The following is a 27911-nucleotide window of genomic DNA, read 5'->3' as shown; positions in this document are numbered from 1 at the left end:
GAATACCTCTGTAAATGCAAATCTATGTATTTACACCTGTGCCATGTGACAGACATACATGTCCTTAGGGCATGTATGTGTGCCACATGTGCACACAAGCACTATTCAGGGGTGCAACAGGGTGTCAAAGTGACACCCTGCCACCCTTGACTCTTTCCATATTTTACCGAATCGGTAATTACCGATTCGGTAATTGACATTTATTCCTATGGGCCTCCAGGCCCGTAGGAATGAATAGCAAATACCGATTCGGTAAATTACCAAATCAGATTCGGTAATTTTTACCGAATTATTAGCTACAAAGCATTTACCGATTCTAAAATACCGAATCGGTAAAATTCGGTATTTTAGAATCGGTAAATCCTATTTACCTATATCTAGCCCCAAGTCCAGCATCAAGTGTTTGAAAAACTTCTGAGCCATCAGAGTGGATAATTCGGGTCTTATCAATGACTCCGTTGCTCATCAAAGATTAGCAGTTGCATTCAATAATAACTCTCCTTCTCACAAATTCAATGGTAGACCCTAAAGTGTTATTCAATCGCTGAATGAAATTAAGCCTCCTGTTGCCACTCCACCAACATGCAGAGCAAAACTGTACACTGAATGACCACCAATCAGGTTAGAGGCTCATTCTGACACAGAACCACCTTGTCACCTTTGATGAAGGCAAACAAATAGCATTGATTTTTAGACTTGTTGGCAGTATATGACACAGTAGATCACATCATCCTGTTACAAAGGCTTAAGAAATAGGCAGGAGTATGAGGGATAGCCCTAGACTTGATTAGATCTTTCCTCCATAGTCAAAGCTAGAATGGAAGTATAGGATCTTGTGACGCAGTCTCCTGCAAACTTAAGAGCAGAGTACCAGTTAGCGCATCCCTCTCCACTGTTTTGAAGAAGTATCTGCTGCTGCTGCTGCTGCTGCTGCTGCTCATAAACATCCGTGATCTATGCTCAAATGTGATCCACTAACAAGCTTCACATCCTTCTGCTTAACACAGTGGTAGTCTAAGTGTGGCTCGTCGAGTACCTGTGCTGAATCAACCCCAGAATTGAGGAGAGCCCCTGTCTGATACAGCAGACTGGAGTCTTAATTGAAAGAGGCGATAGTCTTGAGTCACCCCCTCTGGAACTGCCCGTCAGTATGGGCAGTGCTCCTAAACAATACACAGACGTTCAGGAAACAGGAAGTTAATTACTGGTTGGACCTTGATCTCAACCATCAAATCATTGTAGTCTTTATGGAATAAGAAACTGCATGGTTTATGTTATTCAAAACCATCTTCTCTATCAAACTAGTTACAGGACAGATGAACAGGTTGGGAGGGTCGACCTCAAACCCCAATGTCCCTCTTATGGGCAAGTAAGTGGTGGAGATAAATTTGATAGTGTCTTAAGGTGCCACCCGTATTGGGTGTCCCCTCTAACCCAGAAGGTAAACAACAAGAAACTAAATTGGGATGCAACATCTAAAGTAGCCTTGCATTATGCAGATTAAGGAGATATCATAAACAATATCAACATATACACATATTGTAACCAAGACCAAATATGTTTTTTATACAGTTCTATATTTTAGTAAATCCAGGATTAATTGGTACATAGGCAGGTCAAAGATAGCAACAAGCCACTGGTGTTGACAAAGTGGATTCATCCGAGTAGACTCTAATGATAGTCCTTGTATACCCTGTATCAAAACCGTCTGTTGTGCTTCATATAAATGGATTGCGAGCTCAGATAACATGTGTTTTGCCTCCTGAGGGCTCAAAAAATGGTCCCCACAGCATTGCACCTGCACTTTGCTATCTGTGAGTCTACCCTGCAAAGTCGTGCCACCCCAGTCCTGGACCCTTGGAAGTGGGCTTACGGTGCTCTTTGAGCCACTGTGGATCCAACAGAATAGATGCATCACCTCTGCTGCGTGGCGCAAACCCAAGCAGAACCGAAGCATCGCCACTGCTGTGTGGATCTACTCGTCACAAAGACTCCCATCGCTGATACTGCCCATCGAAATTGCCACTACATGATGCATCCATGGTGCAGGTCCTCGCATCGCTCGTCGACCGCAGCCTCAACGATGACGCTAGACTCGGCATCGCAGACTTGCCGCTCTTCCGAACCGACATATTGCCCCGAGTGCTGCATCCTTGATGCCAGACTTCACATTGCAAGCCTTGTCGACTGAATCCTCGATGATGACGCAAGACCTCGCAAAGCAGCCTTGCCACATATCAGAACAGACGCATCGCTTTGGCTGCACGACGCATCTTCGATGTGGATACTGACAAAGCGCCGTAAACCAGGATTTATGGTAAATTGTTCAGCATGCCTAACTGGGTCCCTGTAGCCCGTACACACTCAAATGTGGTCGGCCTGAACTTGTGAGTTTGTCCTGACCCAGCGCTATTAGATAACCACAGTTGGCGCGTTGTGCATTTTGTTTTTTTTAACCAAAATCTTTTATATTGCATATATCCATTTCTACTTATTGTTTTTGGCCATTTTGGTCAGGTTTTATTAATTAAATAATTCTACTCTATTTTTCTAACTTGGTAAGGGATCCTTTTTGTGTGTTGAAGCTACCAAAGGGTTGAGTACAAGTTTATTTAGGGTTGGCTTGTGCCTCACCCTGACCGGAATTCCAGTTGCTGCTTGACCAGGGCTCACGACTGCGTTGAGTGGGGTCCGCCTTCCCTACATTGTGTTCCTGCGTAGAGTGATATTCAACTGCACCTACAGCACTCTAGAGCTGGAAATTCGTTTGAAGGAAATCACCTTGCGTGCCGAAAAAAACACAAAAATTGCTGTTATTGCAAAACATAATCTTAGAGTTTCTATTCTGCATTTGCGACATGTAATTTGCCAAAGTACATGTGCGATAAATTACCCAAGAGAGATGCTACCTTCATGTGTAAGCAGTCTCCTTCCCTTGCAAGGATATTTGTATACCTTTTGTTCCGATTTAGGACCTTCTTTTAGCAGCTACTTTTAATGGCCTTTGTGGACTATACAGCCATGTCTCATGTAGTATCATCCAAATCTCATAGTTTAGAATCTAGTTTCCTGCCCACTCACTGCATGGCAGCAGTTGCCACTAGAGGAGGACACTGAATGTCTTGTATCTACAAAAATTTTATTTCTCATAAATGGCAGGGGGTATACTTTTGTTCTTCATGCAGTGGACATATCTCCATCTTAACAGAAAGTCTAAGCTCTCCTAGGGCAGAAGCTTTTTCTAGTGGGTACTCTATCTAATCGCAGATTTCTCCCCTTAAGAATATCCCTGCGGGCCAGTCTGGACCCAGAATATTTTTTTGCATGTTCCATGCATGCGAATAGGTGGTGCAGTGTGATTGCATGTCAGTTCCACTCCGTCCTGGAAGTGATGGTAAAACCCCCTTCTACGCATGACTTAAATGCCATGGGCTGCCTGCAGAGGGTTGCACCCAGCAGGGTGTTGGTTAAAGGCGTGTGCTGCGGTCGTGGCTTTATGTATGCTAAAAGTTTTAAAAAAATAATTTAAATCTCCTGAAAAAACAAAGGTTAAAGTAACATTCAATCTGCAACGTACAAAACCAATGAAATTCCCCAGTTATAGTTAGTTCTGGAAACTAAATTGTGCTGTAAGGTGAACTATAACTCGTGCCGTCTCCTTGCACTGCTCATTACCCCTCATATTATATCACTGATAAAATCTTATATGACATCATTAATAATATCACTGCAACATTTGCAATGAAAATATTGATTAAAAAACTGCCTGGTGGGGGCGCAAGAAATAGTCGCCTCAAAGCACAAGTTATAGTTACCTGAGCTAACTAGAACTTATGAATTTCAGTGGTTTTGTATGTTTAACACATTACGTTGCCACTGAAATTCTCTCCTACCTATAACATAACTTTAACATTTGTTTATTTCAGTGAATATTTATTTACATTGAATATATATCAAGCCCACACTAGTCCACTCGACCATTTGGCAGCTGAAGAATAACGGTGGCTGTTGCCACTAAGCACAGCGAAATGTAATAATTGTGAGTGTACTCTGTTGAATGGGATACATAGCCGAATTAGGCTTTCACTTCTCCATGACAACTGAAAAAAAGAAGGTCGAACATAGAAATATATATCAAATGAAATACTAGAATAACACCGAGCCCTATATTTTTTATTGTAAAGAGTGATTGTTAAGAAAGGAATCTCGATTGCACAGATGTAGGACCTGGTGACTGCCAAGATCAAATAATCCAGCCAGGTGAATTTAGCTGAGGGTGTGTGTGTGTGCTTTGAGACCTCACGTTAATTTAAGAAAAGCCAACCTCACTAAAGCTACATGTTTTTCAAAGGAAAACTGTACAAACAAAAAATAGAAAAATGTGCAAAGCATAAAACAAATAACGACAAGGAACTTAAATGAACAGGGGGGAGCGTGGGGCTGATTATTTACCGATAGCTCTGCACACTTCTTTCTGATGAACACGGTTCATATACTTAACCTGTAAAGAAACATGGAACCCACGAATTTCAGTGAATACTCCATTTCTGTGCATGAGTCAGTAAGATCCGAATGAACTCATTAAAACAATTCAAGACAGATTACTTGCAAGTTTTTTAATCGTTCATTTCATTAGGAATCTCATATACAGGTCACTAGGTAAAAAAGACACACTGGCAATACTGATATTTGCATAAAAACTGTTCAGTTTCCAAATAATACTTCTTACAAGTTAGTCCCCATGATTATTGCAAAATACTTTTATCAAAACCGTAGAAACTGGAACAATTCATAGTAAATACATGTCTAACACTGAATGCTACGTGTGAAATCACTATTTGTATTCCTGCGGGTAGCGAAAATACTCTGCAGTAACAGAAAAAGAAAAAATAGGTAAACAACACTTTCTTTCACTGCACATTAATCTTGTACTCTGAGGAGCATGAAAATCTGTATTAATTTTAAATTTCACATCCGAGCAAACAACAATATTCTTGTAACGTCGTAAAAATTGCTACTGGGAAAAAATGATGCAAAAATATCGTTCTGAGTTGATGAAACAAAATAGCGAACTGTAGTGGTTGTGCAAGGGCATTTTGATGTGAAAACTACAGACGTTTTAGACACTAAAATATGCCCCAGCATTAATGGCGCATCTGAAGGAACTAGCCAACCTCCATTTTGTCATGCTTTATGCGCTCCATAAAATGTTACGCTGTAGTTCCACCGATTCTTTTGTTAGCGGAGGTGATATATTTATGAGGTACCAAATTTACAGATACATTGATGCCGGGGGTGGCAAAGATCAATCATATTCTGCACAATTAACTGGATACTTTGAATTCATACTGTTGTTTTGAAAATGCACTTTTTTCAACCACAATTGTTTCATTTTTTTTTAAACAACATATTGTACTCTTACATTTCAACAGCTCTAGTTCTCTCCAGGTGGCATTCTTGGTTCATGATCCATTGGCGGCGCCCACCACCTTTAACTTGGTCTGAAGTATAGCCTCTTTTTCAACATCAGATCCTAAGCATGGATGTGCTAACAAGTGAGAGAGCACATATAGGCAACATTGCCTAAAGGAAGGTGTGTTCCATCATTAATGACTTGGTTTAATTCACAATGACATTATCAATGTCAGACTATGGTGCGGAGCACATTAGAATACTTGAATTTATAAAACACACTCTCTGCTATTTCACCAACTCTAAGTGGGGTCTGGTTTTACCAGGTATTGAGTAGCCCAGATTAGCATCAAAGGGACTCTGATCAGTGGCCATTTCCCATATTTCTTGGCCAATGGCTCAAGAGGTGCATTGTTTTTTGCAGCTGTAATAATTACTTTTGAGTTCACTCTATATAAAAGAGTAATATTTCTGTGCCTCACTGTGTTACATTTGTCTAAAAAGCGGTGTACAAGCTTCTTGCAAGGAGTGAAGCTAGAGCACACACAACATCGCAGAGACCTTGTGCTGCAAAGCTGCCTTTACTTAGTTTTGCCATTTTCTTACCAAAAAGTCAATAAACTATTGATTTACCATTGACACAGGCATCTCACATTCTCTGTAGAAAGGAAACAAGGTTTCACATTTTTTTAAAACGGTCTGACAGAAGTAGTGCAAATTAACCCCGGATACTAAGCATGAAATTGCGGAAACATGTTTGTGGGAGGGCACTTGTTCCATTCTGGAAGGAGATCTGGCATGGCAACTTGGGCTGGACGGTTCCTATTGGAGCAATAAAAAAACTGATGTAGTTGGTGTCGGTCTAAAGTGGCACAGCGGGCGAAAAAAGGCAGGCTGGAATTACGCCGCCAAGCAATCGCTAGTGACTGAGATTAATTCAGGCAGTTCATCCATCACTCAGTTGTTTGCACGGTCAAATAATCTCTACAACAAAGATTACAAAAATGTAAAGATCAAAAGTATGTACTTCTCTTGAACATAGCAAATGCTCAAAAGCACTACAGATTCTCTGTCTATGAAGGATCGTAGATCTTCAAATGCGTGCTCATACTGCAATCCAACAAAGAGGGAATGAAGTGGTTGGATGTGAGGTATGGAAGAGATATAGGGTACTACTGCCTGGAGGCATGATTACTGACTTCCATCAGAGTATACGATTGAAGTCAAGAGGTTATTGTTTACCAGCTTCAGCCCTTTTTGTGCCAAACAAAGTAAACGGGAAGGCAATTTAAAAGCCCCCTCTGATAAACTATACTTGAATTAAATTAAGGGAAGGAAGCAACAACAAAGCTGAAACTCAGAAACGCATGGATTTAAAAGTCACAGACTTCGGGTATGACCCGAATGGTAAATCGGATAATCCTGTCAGCCAAGGAGTTTCATGACATCGCCACGAACAGGGCTCCACTAATTCGAGCAGAGGGCAAACTAAACTAACCTGGCATTGGTGTGCTCATCTTGATCTGGGTTAAAGCAGGTTTCTTTGCTTTAAGTAAGTACACACTGAACCATATCCAAAGTGAAGAGGTTACCTTTGTAAACTATTAGTTCAGACAACACAAGTTCTGCAAACCGCGAGTTTATCCTCACAAAGAAAGAGCACCGGCTCAGGACACGAAAAACAGGTATTACTGCACAAACTCGCAAATATGTGCCCCAAAGACTCCAGTCTCATGACTGGCAAAGTGAAAGAGCTGCAGACGAAACCTTTAACAGTGGGTTACAAGCGACAGCTTTCTTATGCAGTTTAAGTTAAAAGAGACAACGTGAAAAAATGCAGACTAGGCACACTATCTCAGACATGGTTTCTACCCAGACCTCTCAGACATGTCCACAAACAGCATTTATAAATACAAAACAGCGCCACGAAAACCAAATACTTAATAAGTAAATCTAAAATTAGGAAATGTGAGATAGAAATAATGTGCAATCATGTTTACCACATGTAATTAGCAGGCAAATTCATTAGTCAAAGATGCCTACACTACTTGCTGAGAAAATATTGCAAGTTTCTTTAAAGAGAGCAGAGAGTGTTGGGCAGCAGATAGGGAGAGCATCCTTATCATTATTATGAAACCAACGAATCAGCTATAGGCCAGCATTCAAAATCGTGATGGCAATCAGTGTATGAGTTCCACAGATCTGTATTCTCTAGAAATTTCATGATAAAACTGTATTCTTGTTTTTTTAGTGCCCCAATTGGCCACTGGACATACTGCCAAATTAACAGCTAATTACAAAAAACCCTAAGCAGTGAATACTGTTTTAGTGTACTTTATGGTAAGAAAGACGATTTTCCTCATTCATTTAAAAAAAGAAATCACAGAGACGTGCACACTCGCACCTTGTGCTTTAGACTGGACTCTAAGGTGAGATATGTTGAAGAAAAGCAGCAAAGGAGATGTGAGGAGTTGACATGTTCACGAGGAATGCATCCTTTCTGCTGCAAATGATCATATTTTGGTGAAAATTCATTGAATGGGAAATCATCCTCAATTCCTAACCCTTTCTTCAGTATTCATAAAAAAAAGGTGAGACTTGCTTACAATGCCTTGCAGGAGGAAGTCTTTGGTGATGGAGAGGTCCCAAATTTACAATATATACCTTGAACGACAGCTGGCTCCCACATTAGGCAGAAATACAATTTGGTCATCAAAATGTAAACCATTTTGTATGGAAACATTTTAATCATGTCCACGTGTATCCAAGAACATAAGCATGTGATGATTAAATGTTTAGATATTTGCTATTATGAGAACAGGAACCAAAAAAAGAATGTGCTGGGCGGAAAAAATGTAAGCCAAAGCTTAAGTACAGACCTTAATGTACTAAACGGTGAAGCTCAGTCATATTAACTCACAAACTTCAGAAAGGATTAAAAAGAAAAACAGAATGTGGTTCACATCACATGAATTCACAGTGTCAATGAGCGGGCCGTGCCTCCCCTGTAGACTGTCAAGAAGGGATGCTCATGCAATGCAGTAAGCGGGATCTTTGCCTCACAACAGCATCAGCTTTGATGAGGTTTCGTTGGCTATGAGGAGACTGAAAGAGAACATTTTGCTGAATCTGATTTATTTTAAATAGCAAAGCAGTACTTTTAAAACTGATGTTAAATGTGCAAATGTGTCTTAGAAAACTTGGTTTCCGTGGATGAATGTAGCGATATAAATTTAAGGCCTCCAATGATATGCTGGGTTGCTGGTGATGGGTAGGTTCTTCCACAGAGAAACACTTCAGACATCCGAACTGCAAGACCCAAAGAGATGCAGTTTAGAGAAAGAACTCTTGTTGTTCCATCTCTTCAGTGCTTATTCTGTTCAAATATTTCTGCATCCGTCTGTTTCCATTTGTGGCATTAAGGCTGAAGAAATAAAAAGAATAATGGTTCATACAATCAGCAAAATTATATCAATAATGTAAAATTCGAAGGCAAGGCATCACAAAAGCATAGAACAAAGCACAGAAAGTCGAAATTGATATTACGGTGGCATAATTTGCATAATTTCATATTGCACTTGTTACACTAAATTCCCAAAATTACACCATTACGCCATGTTTTTTAATTCTGCTGCTGTTCAACCAAAAAATATAGTGCATTAGCACGGGAACAATGCGAACGATCAGAATGCAAGTGACTGTTTGCAGCAATTGTGTTTCTCGTGCTATTTAAGAGAGAAATGCATCCTTGTTTCAATTTCTGATGCTAAAATACAGAACTAAATGACAAATCTGCATTCAGATAATTTGATCAAAATGTTGCATAATTATGCAAAAGCAAGTTTCACAAATTATGCACACACTCCTAATACAGGGTCTTTCGGTGAATGAACAAAAGGGAACTGACCTGCTGTTAATCTACTGGCAGAAAAGGTTATTACGACGGAAATACAGAGTAGTACTTGTATGAGTACTGAGACGTAAATGGGTATGCCAGACATTTTCCTCAGGGCCCATTCCACTGGTGTCTGCGACACAGACACAATTCACAACACTGCCAGTAAGAAAAACATTTCGAATGACCTTTAACACCTCATCATGCCTTAAAAAATAAAGATTCAGAAAAGGGGGTGGTGATGAACAGAGTGCCTGAATTAAGCAGACCACTCTTACCCAGTCCAAAGATCAGGGCTTGATCCATCACCGTTTTTTAGCTCACTGCACCATCCCAGCTCAGAACTTGGCTATATGAAAATTAATCTGTTCCTGTCCCAGTGCATGATGGGAACAGGGCAAACCAAACTACCAAGCCAATTCTTATACTGGGAAGGAAACAAGCTTCCGGGAACCGGTTTCTGCCATTTCAGGCGTCGTCGGCCCGGCTTGCTTGAATCCTGATGGTGCAATGAGCAAGGGACTCACATCTGAGTATACCCTTCCACGCTTATGGTGGACAAAATGATTCAGAAAAGGGGGTGGTGAATCGTTTTTGGCCACTACAGGTGTGGCAGGGTATACTCAGACATGAGTCCCTTGCTCACTGCTCCATCAGGATTCAAGCAAGCCGGGCCGACGAGGCTGAAATGCCAGAAACCGGTCCCCGGTAGCTTGTCTCCTTTCTGGTGAAGAATTGGCTTGGTAGTTTGGTCTGCCCTGTTCCCATGATGCACTGGGCCAGGGACAGACTAATTTGCATATAGCCAGGTTCTGAGCTGGGATGGGGCAGTGAGCTAAATAACGGTGATGGATCAAGCCCTGATCTTTGGACTGGGTAAGAGTGGTCTGCTTAATTCAGACACTCTGTTCATCACCACCCCCTTTTCTGAATCGTTAAAAAATAAAGAAGCAGCTGGAGGTGCTGCTGAGGAAAAGGTCAGTCCCTAGAAGTCCCACTTCTCTGCTGTCACTGGTCATTCATTTCCTAAGCCGTGATTGGGTGTAAAAGTCACTGGGAAAAGGAAATGTTGGAAGCATTTGATGATGATGATGGTTCAATGTTTCCAGCTAACAATGACTTAACAAGAATGACATAGAAAAGGTCCATACAGCCGCAGGCTGAGAATGGGTAGCTCATACACCACACAGGTGACACCACTGTGATACTGGTTACTTTCAATGAGAAAGGCAAATGTTTCTGATGATCTTTGCAGAGCAAAACCAAGCTCCACATGTCCTTGATAGCATCAGCTTATTATTCCATCTTCAAACCTAGGTGTGGTATGCCTCCGATCTGCTCAAACACACATGCTCGTGATTTATATTGGAGTAAGCTACAAAACAAGCAACTTTCCTTCTTGTTCCTTCCAGCTTCTTAAGTAGACTTTCGCCCATTGCTGCCTTCGGCTGCAGAATTGGTGTCAAGTACAAATCTGACTAGCCGATCCTCCTGACAATAGTCTTAGTTCATTCATTACACGGAAATTATTTAAGAGATCAACTCCCTTCTTTCTGTTGGAGAAACTGGGATCTGGAATTCCCTTCCCCCGTTAAGCAGAATGAAACCCTCTACCACCTCCTTCAAAAAGAAGTCAAACTACTTCTAATTAATAAATCTCTCGCCTTGATCCCAGTTCTGATGCGAGTTGGGTACTAACCAGACGCAGCTCACCTACCAGGATCCACTGTGAACTCTAAGCGAGAATACCTATCACATTCCTGAAACCCTCCGGACCTACAACGAGTACAGACAACATTTAAGCTCTCCTGTTAGCTACTCATATCTATTTGCCTAGTTATCACTTTATATCTTTTTTCATGTAACATTTGTAAAGCGCTCTGATACCCTCCCCGGGTCTAGTTTGCGCTATATAAAACTTTATAAATAAATAAATAGGAGCTAACCCTTGCTACAAAAGTTAATGCAAGTCTGAGCTAGGGATTTCCAGAACAAGCACAATCCTACATGGTAACACATTGAAAAACAGTGTAAAAATATACATATCACAGGTGGAGAGCAGTCAACCCTGGACAATGTGAATGGCCATATGAAGACACTGCTTAAAAAAGGTGAAGCTGGATGATAACCTCAATGGCTGATCCCCTATCTCCTTTTTTTAAATACCATTTTACAAAAAATTGCCTCCTATTACCTAAAAACATACTTTGACAAAATAGCTGGTCTGGGTAGAAGATTACATTTTCTTAGTCATGGACATGTGCCTTTTGTTGGGATGGGAATGTCTACTGCATAGTCTTACAGACATGCACCAGACCCGAGTAGCTCAACTGAAGTTTTCACTGGTGTTCAGATTTTTTTGTGCCAGTCTTGCACGGATAGACTAACCTAGGCATTGGAAAAGGTTCTGCAACTCAGAGTGGCTCGGAGGTCTGGTGGGGCGCACGGAGTGAACCTTTGTAGGAGACAGTACTACTGTCTCTGTCGATTAACAGAATGATGGAAATGTGGTGGTGGCACAGCATTTTTCTGACATGTGGCACAGGACCAGCTGGTTCCCTGTCCTTCAAGAAGGAGTTGTCTACCAGCATCACTCGAGTACATAATGTGCCAGGACCCTGCACTGGCATACCTGAGCGAGCGGTGTGAGCACGGAATATATAGAGACTGGTCGTGCAGCTCTATGTGGAATGCAAGTGTGCGATTGTGAGGCCAGTGGAATCAATTACAGGAAAGCATGACCTAACAGCCTCCCTGGACTGGCTAAGTTTATTGACGGCATCCCTGAGCTTTGGGATTAGTATCAGAAAAAACGTGGGAGGATGAAGACAAGCCTGCTTTAGTTATGCAGCAACGGCCTTTTTTTAGCAGAGGCCGGCTGATTGTCTCTTCCTGAGCACCACCATTTCGTCTGATGGAGGGAGTGGGACGGTGGAGACTGCGATCTCTTTTTTTGTGCAGAGGAAATCATCTCTCAAGGAGAACCTACTCCCAAAGGCTGATGGCGGAAAGAAGCAAAAGTCTTTGAAACTCCTTAGGAAACATGTAGGAATCAGTGCTGAAACACTGAGTCCTGCATGTTATTCCACAATAACAGGCAATCACTGTTATTTCCAGACCCCCGGAATTACCAGGTAAATCAGTGGAACAGAAATAATGAAGATTTTAAGGGAAGCTGCAGTAATTGGATCTTTTAGAGGAAGGTGCATTAGTCAGGCAGTCAGTCACATGCCTTTAAAACCTTTGTGGTGAAGTTGCGGGTAAACTGCAAGTTTTGTGAGGCTGACCTTAGGAGTCTGGTGAATTGGCAGAGTGGGAACATAGATAAGGTAACAGGGAATCTTGGCTATGGAGGGAGTTATAGGACAGAAAGTTCCCCTATTTCATCTGTATACAGTGTGGAGTTCTAATGGCTGGAGAATTTGTAAGACCAAAAATGAGGTAGGTGGCAGCATTTTGAGCATACTGCAGTTCACATACTTTGGCAGTGAGCCTGGACAAGACCAATGCAAGGAGCATAGTATTTCTTGACAGGACACGTGCAGGTGCCTCAGGTGGTAAATGGCTGCTTTTACGTCTGTGTTTACTTGCAATGCAAAGGGCAGATTTGCATCAAAAGTAATTCCTAGGTTGCAGAAATGAGGCATAGAAAACGAGCGAAAGGCCCAAGTAAGCAGCCACCTGAGGAGGAGCATGATTTTAATTTTTGATGCTTTCAAACCAGACTCATCTTCAACCAACCAGACATTCAAGAGCCTATCCACAACCATTCAAATTCCCCCATTTAATATAGGTGCAGAGGTTGAGGTCATAAGTATATGTGCAGTAGCCAACCTCATTTATACCAGCATTGACATGTAGGGGGTGTAGAGGATCAGTGACAGGTGCGATCTTCGAAGCTCAACACTTGAGATATTTGGGGTTGAAAACTAAAGGACCCTTATTCATCTGTAGGTGTATACTTGCCTGTGGTAAACAGCAAATAACAGCACTGCCTGCCCTGACAGCCTATCACGTGGTTTCAGTGCCACAGCAAGCGAGGAACAGGCTTGGTAATCGCTCAACATCTTAACTTTAAGGGAATGGAGAATTCCACACATGCACTGTTTTCAGAAAATTTACAGTGGAGAATCCATATTGGTCTTGCATTTGCCAGTTCACCTGGCTTAGAGTTTCACCTTTTTAATGTGGTTCTATGACGAATTTGTCTGTAATTTCCTCCTAAATGAGAGGTAAGATAAAGAATTGAGCTAAGTACGTTACTATCACATGAACGCCAATTTCTGCAACTCTGCAGTTGCAGATTTCCTAACTGGCAGGGGGAAGACCAACAACACCGTTGTGCAAGTTACACGATTTACAACTCTGGCAATTTCTCACACATCGTTTACTGAATGTTTTCAGAGGATAACAATGCAAATGGTTTTACAGACTGAAATCATAAATGTCAAACGAACATGCAATAAGAAGTGAAAAGCAAATCAAATTGCAAACAGCAAAAGCACCCACGTACATACCATACATAGTTATGTAGATGGTCCTCACGCAACATTCTAGAAGAAAGACTGGCACAGCGGATGTAAGGGCCCTGAAGAAGCGCAATGCAGAAATCAGTACATGCAACATGGTACTACATGCATAGCAAAAAAAGCTGCATTATGAGACAGCACAAGCATGACTAGCAGCAACATTTAAAGCAATGGTTACTCAATTCATTAACTTGTCTTTTGAAAGCATTTATGCAGCAGTGCAGCCCTGCTCACCAATAAGAAGCCCAATTGGTCATTAATATCAGCTGTTATTGTGATTGGCAGCCCATGCAGAAGCACTTAACAGATTTTTTTGAACGCCACTAACATGCCTTGAACCTTCTCTCCATTGGATACGTAAAACAAGAATTCACAAAGTCGCATCGCCTTAATAAAGATGTGTCATTTTTTTAAGTACTAATACAGCCTGGTAAGTCAAAAAAGTGTTATGCAACTACAGGCACTGATTCATTAGGAGTTTTGAACAAGAAGTGGCCCAATTTACAAAGGTACTGCACTTGTAGACAGTGCAAAAAAGGCTTTTGCAAAGGCACCGTTTTAAGTGTGATTTGCAAGTAAGTTTTTCTCTTTGTAAGAACAAATGTAAGGTTAGAGGAGGGTTTATGGCCGTTCGTGGGAGGTCCTACCAGCAAAGAAGATGAACATTCACCATTTGTTTGGTATTCACATCACCCTTTCTGTTACTTTCCCACCTGGAAAATTCTACAAGTTACTCCATCAGTGCACTACCAGGGTGGAAGCACTTCAGTTTAATGGAGGTTTAGTGGGAAGAGTTTGGCGCATTTTAGTGTCAGATTTTCAAATTTGAATATTTTAGTTACATTTAAGACCAATTAAATAATGCTTCATAAAACAGGCCCAACGGTCAGACATATTAACTGTTGTATTATCCAGTGGTTAGATAATCATTTTACGACTGCTGTCCAACCGGACAAACAGACAAAGATAAATTAACTGCTAAATCTCCGGCTTCACATGAGCCTTCTTTGGTGGGTGAGGATGACAAACTGACAAAGAACTCGCAGCAAAGATCGCTACAGTAGGAAAATTCATGTGTTACTATATTCGCTTTAAAATGTTAACCTTACAGCCCTTTCATTCCATCTAGTCCTATTTCAGAAATTAAACAAGCCTATTGCCCTTCGGAATAAGACCACTATACCACACTCGATCCCAAACAAACATGCACAAATTCTTGCTGGTCTCTGCTTTCAACCAACCAGCACAGCACAAGCCAGAAGACATGGGATGAACTATGTGGCTGTAGAGTCTTGTCACCCAGAGTCTCTGAAGTTTTCATCGCGGCAAACAATAATTTTGTTTCATCGAACCAGATCCATATATCACAATAGGGGTCTCCAGTGGGTAGCCCGGGATCTACCAGTAGCTCACCAGTGGTCAGTAATTAGCTCTTGGATATGGAGGTTAGTCTAGTCGATGATTCAGATAGTTTCAAACCTAGAGGTGCCACGTAATGCCCAAGCCAGGAGCCAAAACTATTGAGGGGCAGAACCTTGAAGAGGCAGCCAGTCAAACCTATGGCAAAGACCCACACTTAAACACACACACATACACACTGTGTGACGGTCAGCACACAGCTTGCAACATGACTAATCACCATGCAGTTGGAAAGCCACATGACTGGTAGAAAAGCAGCCCACACTGTCAGTCACACTGTGTTTGTGAGCAGAGGGCAGAGAAAGAAGGACCTAGTAGCTCGCGTGTGGGACTGCAGTTGAAGGGATAACGTGAAAAGGACAAACTGATGACTGATTTCCAAACTAAGTTAGCAGTTATTATATTTGTTCATTAGCTTGGAATGACTGTGACTGATTAGAAGCAGCTCTCATTATAGAGGAGGCTGAAGACCTCTGTATTATGACATTACAAAATTGTTCCCAAGATTTTGTATTCTATGATGATGAGACAAAATTAACATTCAAGGTGTTTGCCATGTTGATATACAAGCAACTAAGGAGAATTTGGATGGACTTCTCTTCTGAAAGGATAAAGTTAGTTGGGGTACACTTCTGTTCAAGTGTCTTTTTAGGCCCAGGATGTATATACCACCATTCTGTATACCAGCAAAATAGTGATAACGCCTGTACAAACGAAGACGACTGTAATTATTGGGACTATATGCCAGACACTGTTGATGTACTTCTACTTTCTATTGAGCCTTGAGCAAAGTGTAAGAAGCAAACAATGAGAGCACCAGTGTCTTTTTATAAGGGAACCAACATTTGTGAGGCTGTGATACCCCCTCTACTCTGACCTTTTTATAATTGTCACAGAGTATGTCTGTAATAGCATGGCTGTTTTATTTGGAAAAGATTGGACTCTATGGAGTCAAAACTGAATGATAGACTACTCTAGGCGTACTGATCCCCCTGACAACGGTCCTGCCTTACATGTTGGTCTCCCATTTATGGTGAACGACTTATGCGGTGGGAGGCAAAACTGTGGATGTGCCACCCCATGAGAAACATAGTTGTGTACCCACTTCATGTTAATTCTGTGAAGGGCAATGTGGGAGTGATGGAGCGTAGATATTATCTGATGTCTACTTTTATAAATTCTCACCTGTAAAAGATCATTACAACAAATATTTCCTGATGAAGACATGTTAACCTGCGAAGTCGAAAAATGTGACAATACATACTGCATCATAAACGCATGCAAAGTGTTCTAAATGATGATACGAAAATGTAAACCAAATAAGAGATAACATGAGAACTACACATGAACATATTTACGAGTTGTGAGAAAATAGAACATCATTGACATAGAGAGTTGTGTCATCATAACATTCAAATGTGCTTCGTACCAGAAGATACGTGTTCGCATCATGAAGTTCTTGAACTGCGAAATCGTTTAAACTAGAGATTTTACGTAGTGCAAATCTGATCTTTTGTAACGTCTACCTAATAACACATGCATTGAAAGTGACACGTTAATAATATAGAGGTATAACTGCCCCATCAAAGGAGGAGTGGGGGCTGGCTATCATTTTTCTTTTCCTGCCTGACATGCTGTCGGAGAGACTTTTGATCCTTATTATCTTTCCTATTGCTCCTTTCCATCCACGCTGGGTGGAATAAACTTTTATGAACTGAACTATATCTAACTGCGACCTCGAATTCTGTACTTTGCCGGCTGGTAAAGTGTGCAAGGAAATAACCATTTGGCTGAGAGGTTATCAGACTCCGACTGTGGCATATGGAGCTGCAGAGCAGACTTGACCAGATCGAACTGAGGACGAACTCGAACCGATCAGCTTTGCTTTGGTTTGTATGATTAATAACTGAACCTCAAAATGTATCCTGTTTTCCCTGCACGGAGGATTTTTCAGCTGTCCAATGATGTTCAGTTTAGTGCTGTGAAGCTTCTTGTAATAATATTCTTGTTATTAAATCTGAATTGAAATGTATTTTCTTGACTTGTCCATGCAATACTAGGCTTTAGATAAATGTTTTCCATGAGTTATCTTTATGGATTTGGTCTCATTCTTTTGGGCATATTTCTTGTCTCAAGTGGCTGAGAAAGTGGTTATATTAGGTTTGAGCTAACAATTATTTTATTCCCGGTCCTCATAGAATAATTGTTCATGTTTCTTAGTATTCCAGTCCCTGTCAGCTCAACAAAAAATCCATTGGAGGACCATGGTTTGTAGAAATCAGAGGGAAATTATTGAGACTATTGTGAGACTGAGGGTTTGTTAATGAGATGGGCCTAGTGAGATAAAGATGTTTGTAGGGTAAAGACAAATTTGGTAAGCTTTGTGCTGCATCAGGAGTTTCTGGGGATGGGCACTCTCATACCAAAATCAAGATATCTTAACCACTAACTACCATTAACCTCATGCATGCCCTTATGTCCTCATTTCGGGAAACATATCACCTTTAGAAGAATTGTCAACTGAAGATGCCCTGCAACTTAAGAACAAAACCATACATTGGCTTTCCAAGCATCTTGGTTTTAACCTTCTAAATCCTAAACAAATTATTTTTGTAAGAAGGGTATCCAGGATTTAAAATGCTCCTAAGACATATGCTGGCAATACAATTGTGATAACTCGAAAAAGCCTAAGGGTGTTAGTAACTTACTTTCTTTTTCCAGGAAATCGCACAATCAGGCAGGCAGCATTTTAGCTTTTCGTTTTGCATACTTTTACAAGTCTACTGTTCCTTATTACTTAATAATTTGTTGGCAACCGCACGCTTAGCCGCTGCTGGATTGACTGCATTGCACAAATAGTTCTTACCACTACTGTCCTGCGATGAAACAGACTGACAAAAGTGCAATTCTTTGTATAATACTTCTTTTGGCTCAGGTGATTTGTCCTAGAATAATGCAAATGAAAACCACTACAACATCTCCTACTGGTAAAATTGCTGTTATTAGTTGGAATATCACGGGTCTTGCCTCTAAAGCAAGATCCGAGGAATGGTAGTCATTTATTGATAAGTTTAAGGAAAATACTACTTACCCAGTATGCATCTGTTCTTGGCAAGTAGAGCTGTAGATTCACATGCTTTACATAGCCTGCCATCTAGTGTTGGGTTCGGATGTTTGTCCTTTGTTTTTCTTCGAAGAAGTCTTTTCCAGTCACAAGATAGGTGACTCCTCCTTTCGGTGATAGTGCGCATGGGCATCGATTCCATTGTTAGATTGTTTTCTCGCAGTGCGTGATAATGGAGTTAGTGAGAGTGGTGGAAAAAGATGTCCATGTATACATGTATCTAAGTAAGATGTTACTGCAACAGGTATAGAGGCGGGTAGGCGCATGTGAATCTACACCTCTACACCTACACCTCTACATGCCAAGAACAGATGCATACTGGGTAAGTAGCATTTTCCGTTCCGAGGCATGTGAGCTGTAGATCACATGCTTTGCATAACTATATAGCAGTTGTCTCCAAAGTGGTGGCTAACCTGTAGCTACTGCAGTCGTTCGAAATAGTTTACGTAAAACTGCTTGGCCCACACTAGCTTGCTGTCTTGCTAACACATCTACACAATAGTGTTTTGTGAATGTGTGAGGTGTAGACCACGTTGAAGCTTTGCAGATGTGATCTATGGGCATATTTCCTAAGAATGCCATATAAGACCCTAGTTTGCATGTGGAGTGCGCTCTAGGAGGAATTGTCAATGTCCGTATTGCTTTTGCGTAGCATGCTGGAATGCAATTGACTATCTACGGTGCAATAACTGATTTTCATATGGGATTGCCTTTATGTGGTGAAGCAAAAGCCAAAAATAGTTGTTTTGTCTTACAGAAAGGTTTTGTCCTTTCTATGTAGTAGAGTAATGCTCTTTTCACATCTAAGGTGTTTAAAGAACGTTCCGCCACAGAATCTGGTTGAGGGAAGAACGTATGCAACTCAATAGATTGGTTGGTATGAAAGGCAGAAATGACCTTGGGTAGAAATTTAGGGTTGGTACGAAGAACCACTTTGTTTTGGTGTACTTGTAAAAATGGTTCTTCTATGGTTAGTGCCTGAAGCTCACCTACTCTCCTCAGTGATGTGATAGGTATGAGGAAAGCTACCTTCCAAGTGAGAAATTGCAGTTCACATCTGTGCAATGGCTCAAAAGGTGGACCCATAAGTCTGATGAGGACAATGTTGAGATTCCATACTGGAGCAGGTGGAAGTCTTGGGGGAATGACTAAGTCCCTCCATAAATGCTTTATTGACAGGCACTCTGAAGAGAGACAAATGTTGTTTATTCTGGAGGTATGCAGATATTGCAGCAAGATGTAAACCTATGGATGTGTATGCTAAATGTGAACGCTGTAGATGTAATACATAGCACAATGTTCTGAACTGAAGCATCAAGTGGGTTGATTTGATTGTTATTACAGTATATCACATACAGCTTCCACTTTGCTGCATAGCAGGCGCTTGTGGTAGGAAGTCTAGCCTCTTTGAAGATGTTCATGCAGTCTGGCAGGAGATTGAGGTAGCCAAAATCTAAGACTTCCGGTGCCAGATCGCAAGGTTGAGATGACTGGGATCTGGATGTCTTATCTCCACATCTGTGTGTGAGGAAATTGGGTGTGAGATGTCGTTTTTGGTGAGAAACTACTGAGACCTCCAACAGGTTTGTGAACCATGGTTGACGGGCCCATGTGGGAGCAACTAGGATTAGTGTCGGGGACGCTTGTCTGAGTTTCCAAACCACTAATGGTATGAGGGGGAGAGGCGGAAAAGCATAGGCAAATATCCCGGACTAATTAATCCATAGTGCATTGCATCTGGACAATGAGTGTGGATACCTGGATGCAAAGCTTGGCCATTGTGTGCTTAAGTTTGTGGCAAACAGATCTATGTCAGGAGAACCCCACGTCTGAAAGAATGGAAGGAGAACTTGAGCGTGGAGTTCCCATTTGTGGATCTGTTGTCTTTGACGACTGAGCAGATCTGCAATCGGATTATTTACTCCTGGAAGGTGTTCTGCGAGGAGATGCATTTTGTGACATATGGCCAATCTCCAGATGGTGTGTGCAAGTTTTGAAAGCTGGAGAGAGTGTTTTTGTATGTAGTACATTGCTGCCATGTTGTCTGTAAGAATCAGGACAGCTTTACCTACTGATGAACTTGAAATGCTTTGAGCGCTAGAAAAATCGCTAGCAGCTCTAGATGATTTATGTGAAGCTGCTTTTGCTGTTAGCTCCACATGCCCTGAATTCTGTGAGTCTCGAGATGAGCTCCCCTACCCGTGAGCAATGCATCTGCTGTTAGCACTATCTGTGGAACTAGGCCGATGAAGGGCTGCCCTTTTGAAAGGTTTTGTGTATTCCACCACTGCGGAGAGCGATGGGTGTGGCCGCCACCAACACTAATAACAGACCCTCAGCTTGGTTCCATTGACATGCTGAGCATTCCTGCAGGGGACACAATTGAAGTCTTGCATAAGGGACTATTAGGATACAAGACGCCGTCATCCCTAGTAACTGCATTAACACTCGAGCTGGCAATGAGTGTAGAGGCTAAAACTGCATATTGTGGACTCTGGTGGATTGGGGTAGGCCAGAGCCTTTTGTGTATCTATAGTGGCTCCCAAATACGCTTATGTGTTGGATTGTTGGAGACGGGACTTGGACAGTTATACTGTGAATCCAAGAACGTGGAGCAACTGCACTGTTTTGTGAGTGTGATATAGAGAGCTTTGTTGCGAACTGGCTTTTATGAGACAGTCATCTAAATATGGGAAGACGTGAATGTGTGGTCTTCATAGATGAGCTGAGACTACAGCCAAGCGTTTGGTGAAAACCCTGGGTGCAGTAGTTAGTCCGAATTGGAGCACCTTGAATTGATAATGCTGGCCTGCTACCATGAACCAGAGTTATTTGTGGTGAGCAGGGTGTATTGGGATATGGAAATAGGCGCCCTTTAGGTCCAGAGTGGACAGAAAGTTGCCTTGTTGAAGGAGCAGGAGCACTTGTTGGAGTGTCACTATATGAAAGTGGTCGACTGAATGTATTGATTTAGTTCTCGGAGGTCTAGTATAGGCCTCAGAGAGCCGTCCTTCTTGGGAATTAAAAAGTACAGGGAGTATACACCGGCCCCTTGATATTGTAGCGGGACTGGTTCTAAAGCTCCTTTCTGCAACAAAGAGAGAACTTCTTGCTTGAGAAGGGTGAGATGTTCTTGTGACATTGCATGTGATCTTGGAAGAATGTTTGTGGGAGTGTCTAAGTTTCAGGCAATAACCATATTGGATAATTTGTAGAACCCATTTGTCTGAGGTATTTGTATTCCAGACAGGTAGAAATTGGGAGAGACGTCCCCCAACAGGAGTGGAATGATCGGGGGTAGCGGAAAGAAGTCACTGCTTGTTGTTTGCAGGGAAAGTGCGTGTTGGGTTGCCGCGGCCTCTTCCCTTACCGTTGTTTCCTCTAAAATAGCCTCTTGATGAGGGCGATTGGTTGCTCCCTTATATGAGGAGGAGGCATTCTCTATGGATATATTCTTGGAGCCACCCCTGTAAAAGGAGCGACGAAAGGATCCCCTATTTGAAGGTAACTGCAAAGCCCCCAAGGACTTTGCGACCTCAGTGTCTTTTTTTTCCAGCCTAAGTGTCAACTGCTGGGCCAAAGAGGTGTTCCTTGCTGAATGGTTGGTTGAGAATAGAAGCTTGCACCTCAGGTTTGAATCCTGAAATTCTCAACCAAGCATGCCTGCGTAGCAGTATGCTGGTGTTTACTGCGTGGGCTGCTGCATCTAAGGCACACCTGATGGAGGTATTTGTGATTAATTTACCCTCCTGAATAAGGTCATTAGCCTTTAATTTATGCTCATCAGGCAGAAATTACATTAGCTTCTATAACTCATCACGATGAGCCCTATCATAGCAAGCTAACAAAGCTCTAGCATTAGCAATGCGCCAATGATTGGCTGCTTGTGATGCTACCCTTTTGCCTGAGGCATCATTTAATTTAGACTACTTGACAGGAGGAGGGTCCTCACCTGTGGTCTGTGACTTAGCTCTCTTGCGAGCTTTGGAAACCATAAGGGAGTCTTGATACAGCTGACCCTTGAGGTGGGGTCAGTAGGTGCAGGTTTATATTTTTTCTCCACCCTGGGTGTAATGATACTTGCCCTCACAGGCTCTTTAAAGATCTCATCTGCAGGCTTAAGCATCCCAGTAAGCATTGGCAGTGTATGAGTAGCTTTCTGAGAGGAACTTAGGGTTTTGAATAAGAAACCCTCTTCTCAAGCCTCCTTATGCAGCTCCACCCCATGATAATGAGCAGCCCTGTTAAGTAGCTTATTCTATCCTATGTTGTCGTCGGGTGGTGAGGGTCTGGACGGATATAAATCAGGGTCATTATCCGTGTTTGGGTCAGTGTCATAATCCTCCCATGGGTCAGTATCCTGTGGCCTACCCTCATCCCCATCCCCTTCATCCTGTGGGTCAGGTGATAGTGGTGGGGGTGAATTTATGGGTGTGATGAGTAAATTTGGATCAGTGGGTGAAAGAGGTGGAATGTAAGGGGGATAAGGGTTAGTACTAAAAAAAATTCTCTTCAGAGGAATGTGGTAATCCTCCTGCAGGCCCATTTTCCTTTTCTGAGGTAGTTTGGCATAGATCCGTAACAGAAAGAACTCTGTTACGGATCCGAAGGTGGAACTTCAGACTGAGGATCTTTTGAGGAAGTATTTATTGTGTTTGGTTGCCGTTTTCGGCGTCGAAATTTTCGGCTCCGAAGATTTACTCTTCTGTAATGGTGGAATGGCTACCAAGACATGCTTCGGTTTCGACGTTGAAGGTTCGGCTCGGAACCGGCATGGGGCTGACTCAAGCCTGAGCAGGAAGGCTTTTCCTTGTGCTTCGGCGCCGGGCCAGAGAGTGGGGCGCCCGGGACATTGTCTTAGTGCCAACCTTGGCCCGAAGGCAGAGGAAGGACTGGAGCCTTTTTGGTCTTGTGTTGCTGGGGCAAGGGGTTTTCTGTATTCACGGTACACTGACCCGGTGTAACTTGCTCCTCTTCTTCCATGTCGGAGTCGGCCTTGGACACAGAGATATGTTCTGCTTCTTTGGCTCCTTGGGTGTACAGTTTTTCTCTATCGGTATCTTCGCCGAAGATGTCCAGTACAGAGGCGCCCTGATATCGCATTCCGTGACGTCGAGCCCTACGGTCACAGAGCGCCTTCTTCGATCAAAATGATCGGCACGCGGTGCAGTCTTTTTCGTCGTGTTACGGGAATAGGCAGAGGTTGCACACTACGTGCAAGTCGGTGCACGGAAACTTAGCGCGACACCCGGGGCATAGCTTGAATGGAGTCTGTTCCATCACCTGCTAGCGAGCCAGACATGGGTAGGCCCTACAATACGCGAAGAATGGGAAACACGATCGAGAAACAATACCATCAAGCATAGTGGATTGCGCATCGAAGGGAACCCGAGAAACGGTGCCGAACCGGAGCACAGCAACTCACATCCGAACTCAATGGTGGAAAATACAAACGAACAATAGAGTCGATGCCGATGCGCACTATCACCGAAAGGAGGAGTCACCTACCTCATGACTGGAAAAGACTTCTTCGAAGAAAAACAAAGTGCAAACATCCGGACCCAACACTAGATAGCAGGCATGTGATCTACAGCTCACAAGCCTCGAACACATCATTTTATTGCAGGGGACCTGAAAAAGAGTTAGCTGTTTTTCATGATGGCTATCGTTTCTACTATATCCCAGCACAGCCACCTTGTTATGGAAGAGCAAAGTCAGCCTTTCTATTTGACTTAGATTCTCACTAAAGTATAAGGTTATCCCTATTGATGTCGACAGTAATGTGACTTGGTTGTTAGACATTATCGGTAGTAATCAATTTAATATTTGTCAGTTCAACAATCATACTAAAAATTTACCTTAATAACATTCATGAACAGGATGGTCCAAAGATACCTCAGGTACCCACTTTTTTTTTTTGCATGAGACTCTGTTCGTCTATTATTGATTATGTATTTATGACCCGTTCACTGATTGATCCTTTAATACAGAGTGAAATTCATAATGTATGAATTAGGGACTAAAACCTCTTTCTGTGTCCTTTTATGCTTTCATCTCTGCAGTCTACCTGCTGGCTCGGCTTCAGAATTAAACTGCACACAATGGATGGGTACTTGCGCTTGGGGCGGAAGTTACCCAATCCTACCTTGTAACTTGATTCCCTAATTAAGTGTAATGTTGATGTTGTTTTTACATGTCCTTCCGTCCAGGTCTCCAGTGGATTGATTGTGGAGGCGTTTATGAAGGAGACTGCTTGATGGTTTAATGCTGCCTGCTCTTTAGCCAATAGGAGGTTGAGAAAAGCCCTTGTTGAGATTCCGTGAGATAAAGAGGAGATGGTGCACTGTTGAGCTACTTAAAAGCAAGTCAACAGTGCCAGGAAATAGAAGATCAAATAAAACAACCTTCATACCATTATTATGGATAATAAGACTAAACGTTCTAAGGAATTTTGGCACGGAGTAAATCGGATTTGAATGAAGAACAGTGCTTCTTCCAATGTTAGATTGCATATTACTGCTGAACAGCGGTTCGCCATTTTTCAAATATTTATCGTAATAGCGACTGCTCTGTATGCCATCCTTCCAATCCTGTCCTTTGGAGAATTCCCCTGAGAATAGAGCTACATGAGAAAACCGAGTCCTTGATGCAATGCCCTAACAAAGCACCTGGACCTGATAGTGTAACAACGATTTGTTGCTCACTAATTTGTTTAACAACTTGAGTACCCCTAATTCTCCATCCTCGATGTCAACCTCTCTGACTGTACCCATTTTTACAAAGGGTGATCACAACGACCCACACTGATAAAGGGCAGTCTCTCTCTCTGACCCATTGGCTAAAGTGTTGGGTATAGTGGTTTTTAACAGTACAAAAACTTAGGCTAATAAAGGCAATATTCTCAATGTCTGTCAGTATGGATTTAGGAAAGGCCTAGAGATAATGGAGCACTGCCTGAATCTCCACCTTAACATAGAGAAATATGGTATTGCCAGGCGTTGACCATTGTACCTGGCCTTCATGTACCTTAGCAAGTACATTAGCAAGTACAGATTGTGGCCTACATTACTGATGTTACTGGAACTTAGGCTTGACACGGCCCAGGTGAATTTTCTGTCCGACTTTCACAGTCATTTGTCTATTAGAGTGAAGTACACCCCAATGGCGAATACTCTGATGCATTCAGCCTAGAAAGGAGAGTATGACAGGATTTTATCCTTAGCCCTTATACTTTTCCTGCTTTTAGTAATAACCTGAGCACCTATCTGGCTGATTGTGGGCAACATGTCTCCATGATTGACCAGGTTCAAATTTCTTTTTTATTACCGGTGGACGTTCCCGTGCTGTTGGCCCATACCCCTCACAGCCTTAAAAATGTGGTCTTGGGCTTCACAAACTATATGAGTAGCTTAGATTTGGCCATTAATTACGCTAAGTCACACATAAGGGCGTGTGGCTGCAAGTGTCTGAACAACAGCTCCGCAAGTATTCATTCTAATAAGCTTATTAAAGTTTCTAGTTTCCCCGACTTAGGGCTTTGGTTTAATGCTTCTCGTTCCTGGTATGCCAGCATTGGAGCAAGAAAATCAGCAATTGACTTCAGTTTCTAGGTGCTTTTTTTTTTATTTGACCCATTTGGCAGCAGATAAACCTATTGCAGCGTCTTTGGAGTTTTATAAAACTCAATGGGCCTGTAGCCATCCAGGGGTCTGGTGTTTGGGTGTACGCCCAAGCTCCTTGCATTCAAACTGAAGGAAACTGCTTCTGCTGGCGACTTCTATCAACCACCCAGCTGTTCCTATGCGATCTTTCATGAAGAGCTTGGCCTACTATATATAGTCGCATACAAACGCGGTTGCATTTTACTCTTTTTAGTAAATGTTATACTTTATATGGAAAAAATGGTTAAATCCTGTACTGAAAGCCAATAATTTTAGAAATCATATGATTTTTTTCTTTTTATAGTTGAATACACCTTGCAAATTGCGACAGAATTTTTACTGTTGGTTCTTTTTTCAAATGCGTCATCCGTTGTAGCAAAAGTATGATATTCTGATGCTTTTATCGGCCTTTTTAACTTTGTATCCAGTTTTATGATTACTGGTTATATTCAAATAAAGTTTTCTGACTGACATTCCAGCCAGTGTTGATGCATAGCTACAAACTGCAGGAAAGGGAGTATCTCTCTCTCTGTAACCAAAGTTTTAGTTGACCTGAGCCCCCTGGAAAATCTCGACAGCCATATAACAGTGCCACACATGCTAACCATCGAAACAGAACAATATGTTGTATATTACATTTCATCGATTGCGCATCCACTGTCTGTTTTCTTTTTCTAATCACTATATTGCTTACCACAGTAAGTACACAGAATAAGACATTCACACCGCAGTGCGATGCACTGCTCACCCCTTTTATTTCAGATATACAACATTCTCTTATAACATAACTATATACATATTTGTGTGACACAATTAGGTGGAAATGACTTACATCTCATGATAATACTCTTTTTAGGTCTGTGTCAAAACAGACTTGAAACCAGCAGTACCATATTTTAGCAGTGTACGCATGATCTTCCAGACAATAATCACAGTTATGATCTGACAAAGTTCTTCAGCATTTCAGTCACAGGAAATGTCATTACAAAGAATGCAGTATCCTGAGAACAGGGCAATGATTTATTGCTAAGTAGTTACCCATTCATTGTTGCAGGAATGACATGAATCCCCTTAAAATGTAAACATATTTGTCTATAATACAACTTCCTGTGAATTTCAGCATAGTTATAATCACATAACGACTGAATAATTTATTTGGCTTTAAGTAGCCTGTAGTGTTCACTATTACACATGGACCTCCGTTAAGTCATTTAACCGGTCTCAAATGTACCTACCTTTCAATAGAACTGACCAGGGAGGAGAGTTACTCTGCAACTTGGAAAAGTTCAGTGTACAAATTGTCTTTAACCAAATAAAATTGGCAGTTCTGACCTCAAGTTAAACAGCTACACATTCAAAGGACAAACGGGAATCATATGATTTTCTGTTGTAGGGCCCCTTACTAAAAGTATGTCCTTTTAACCCTTTGGCTGCACTTATGTCATAAAGACAATAATTTAATTTAGGCCCCCTTCCTCACGTGCCTGTTTATTTTTTTTTACCTCCCAAATTCGGTTAAAAACAAAAACACTGCATCTAGTGCCTTCGCGTGACGTCTTAGAAACAACATTCACATAATAGGAAAGCTTGCAGGAGTTTCACTAACTTCACAAAGAGAATCACTAAATCCAAGTAGGAATAATGTGAATCTCCAAGTATATGAGATACATTGCTTTTGGTGGTAGGAATCTGGTACAGATGCACATATTTGTACTAAGTATACTATAAGCCAAAGATAGCTGAGATAATTCCAATAAGCCTCTCAAATAGAGGTAAAATTCTATGAGACACTAAACAAAGTAAACTTCCTTAACCTCCTTTTAAGCAAATAGTTGGCACTGATAAAGAATTGTGACATTTTCCATTTCACA

The 27911-nt window shown here is 41.8% G+C and overlaps 1 protein-coding gene across 4 annotated transcripts in view; it reads right to left on the bottom strand.

The window, feature by feature from the left end:
* Positions 1–4601: 4601 nt before the first annotated feature.
* Positions 4602–27911, bottom strand: part of SNCAIP (synuclein alpha interacting protein) — a 401816-nt gene continuing 378506 nt past the window's right edge. For 3 of the 4 annotated variants that reach the window (XM_078675567.1, XM_078675566.1, XM_078675569.1), the window contains 2 exons: positions 13825–13895; positions 4602–8836 (listed from right to left, as the gene is read on the bottom strand). In XM_078675567.1, coding sequence (XP_078531693.1) covers positions 8746–8836; positions 13825–13895 — 162 coding nt within the window. In that variant the 3' untranslated portion in view covers positions 4602–8745. The remainder of the gene's footprint in view (positions 8837–13824; positions 13896–27911) is intronic. The other variant, XM_078675568.1, reaches the window with a different exon arrangement.

The sequence above is a fragment of the Lissotriton helveticus genome, chromosome 2_1 (assembly GCF_964261635.1).
Source record: "Lissotriton helveticus chromosome 2_1, aLisHel1.1, whole genome shotgun sequence".
In the NCBI taxonomy this organism is placed as follows: Eukaryota; Metazoa; Chordata; class Amphibia; order Caudata; family Salamandridae; genus Lissotriton; species Lissotriton helveticus.
This window is presented reverse-complemented; position numbering and strand designations above follow the sequence as displayed.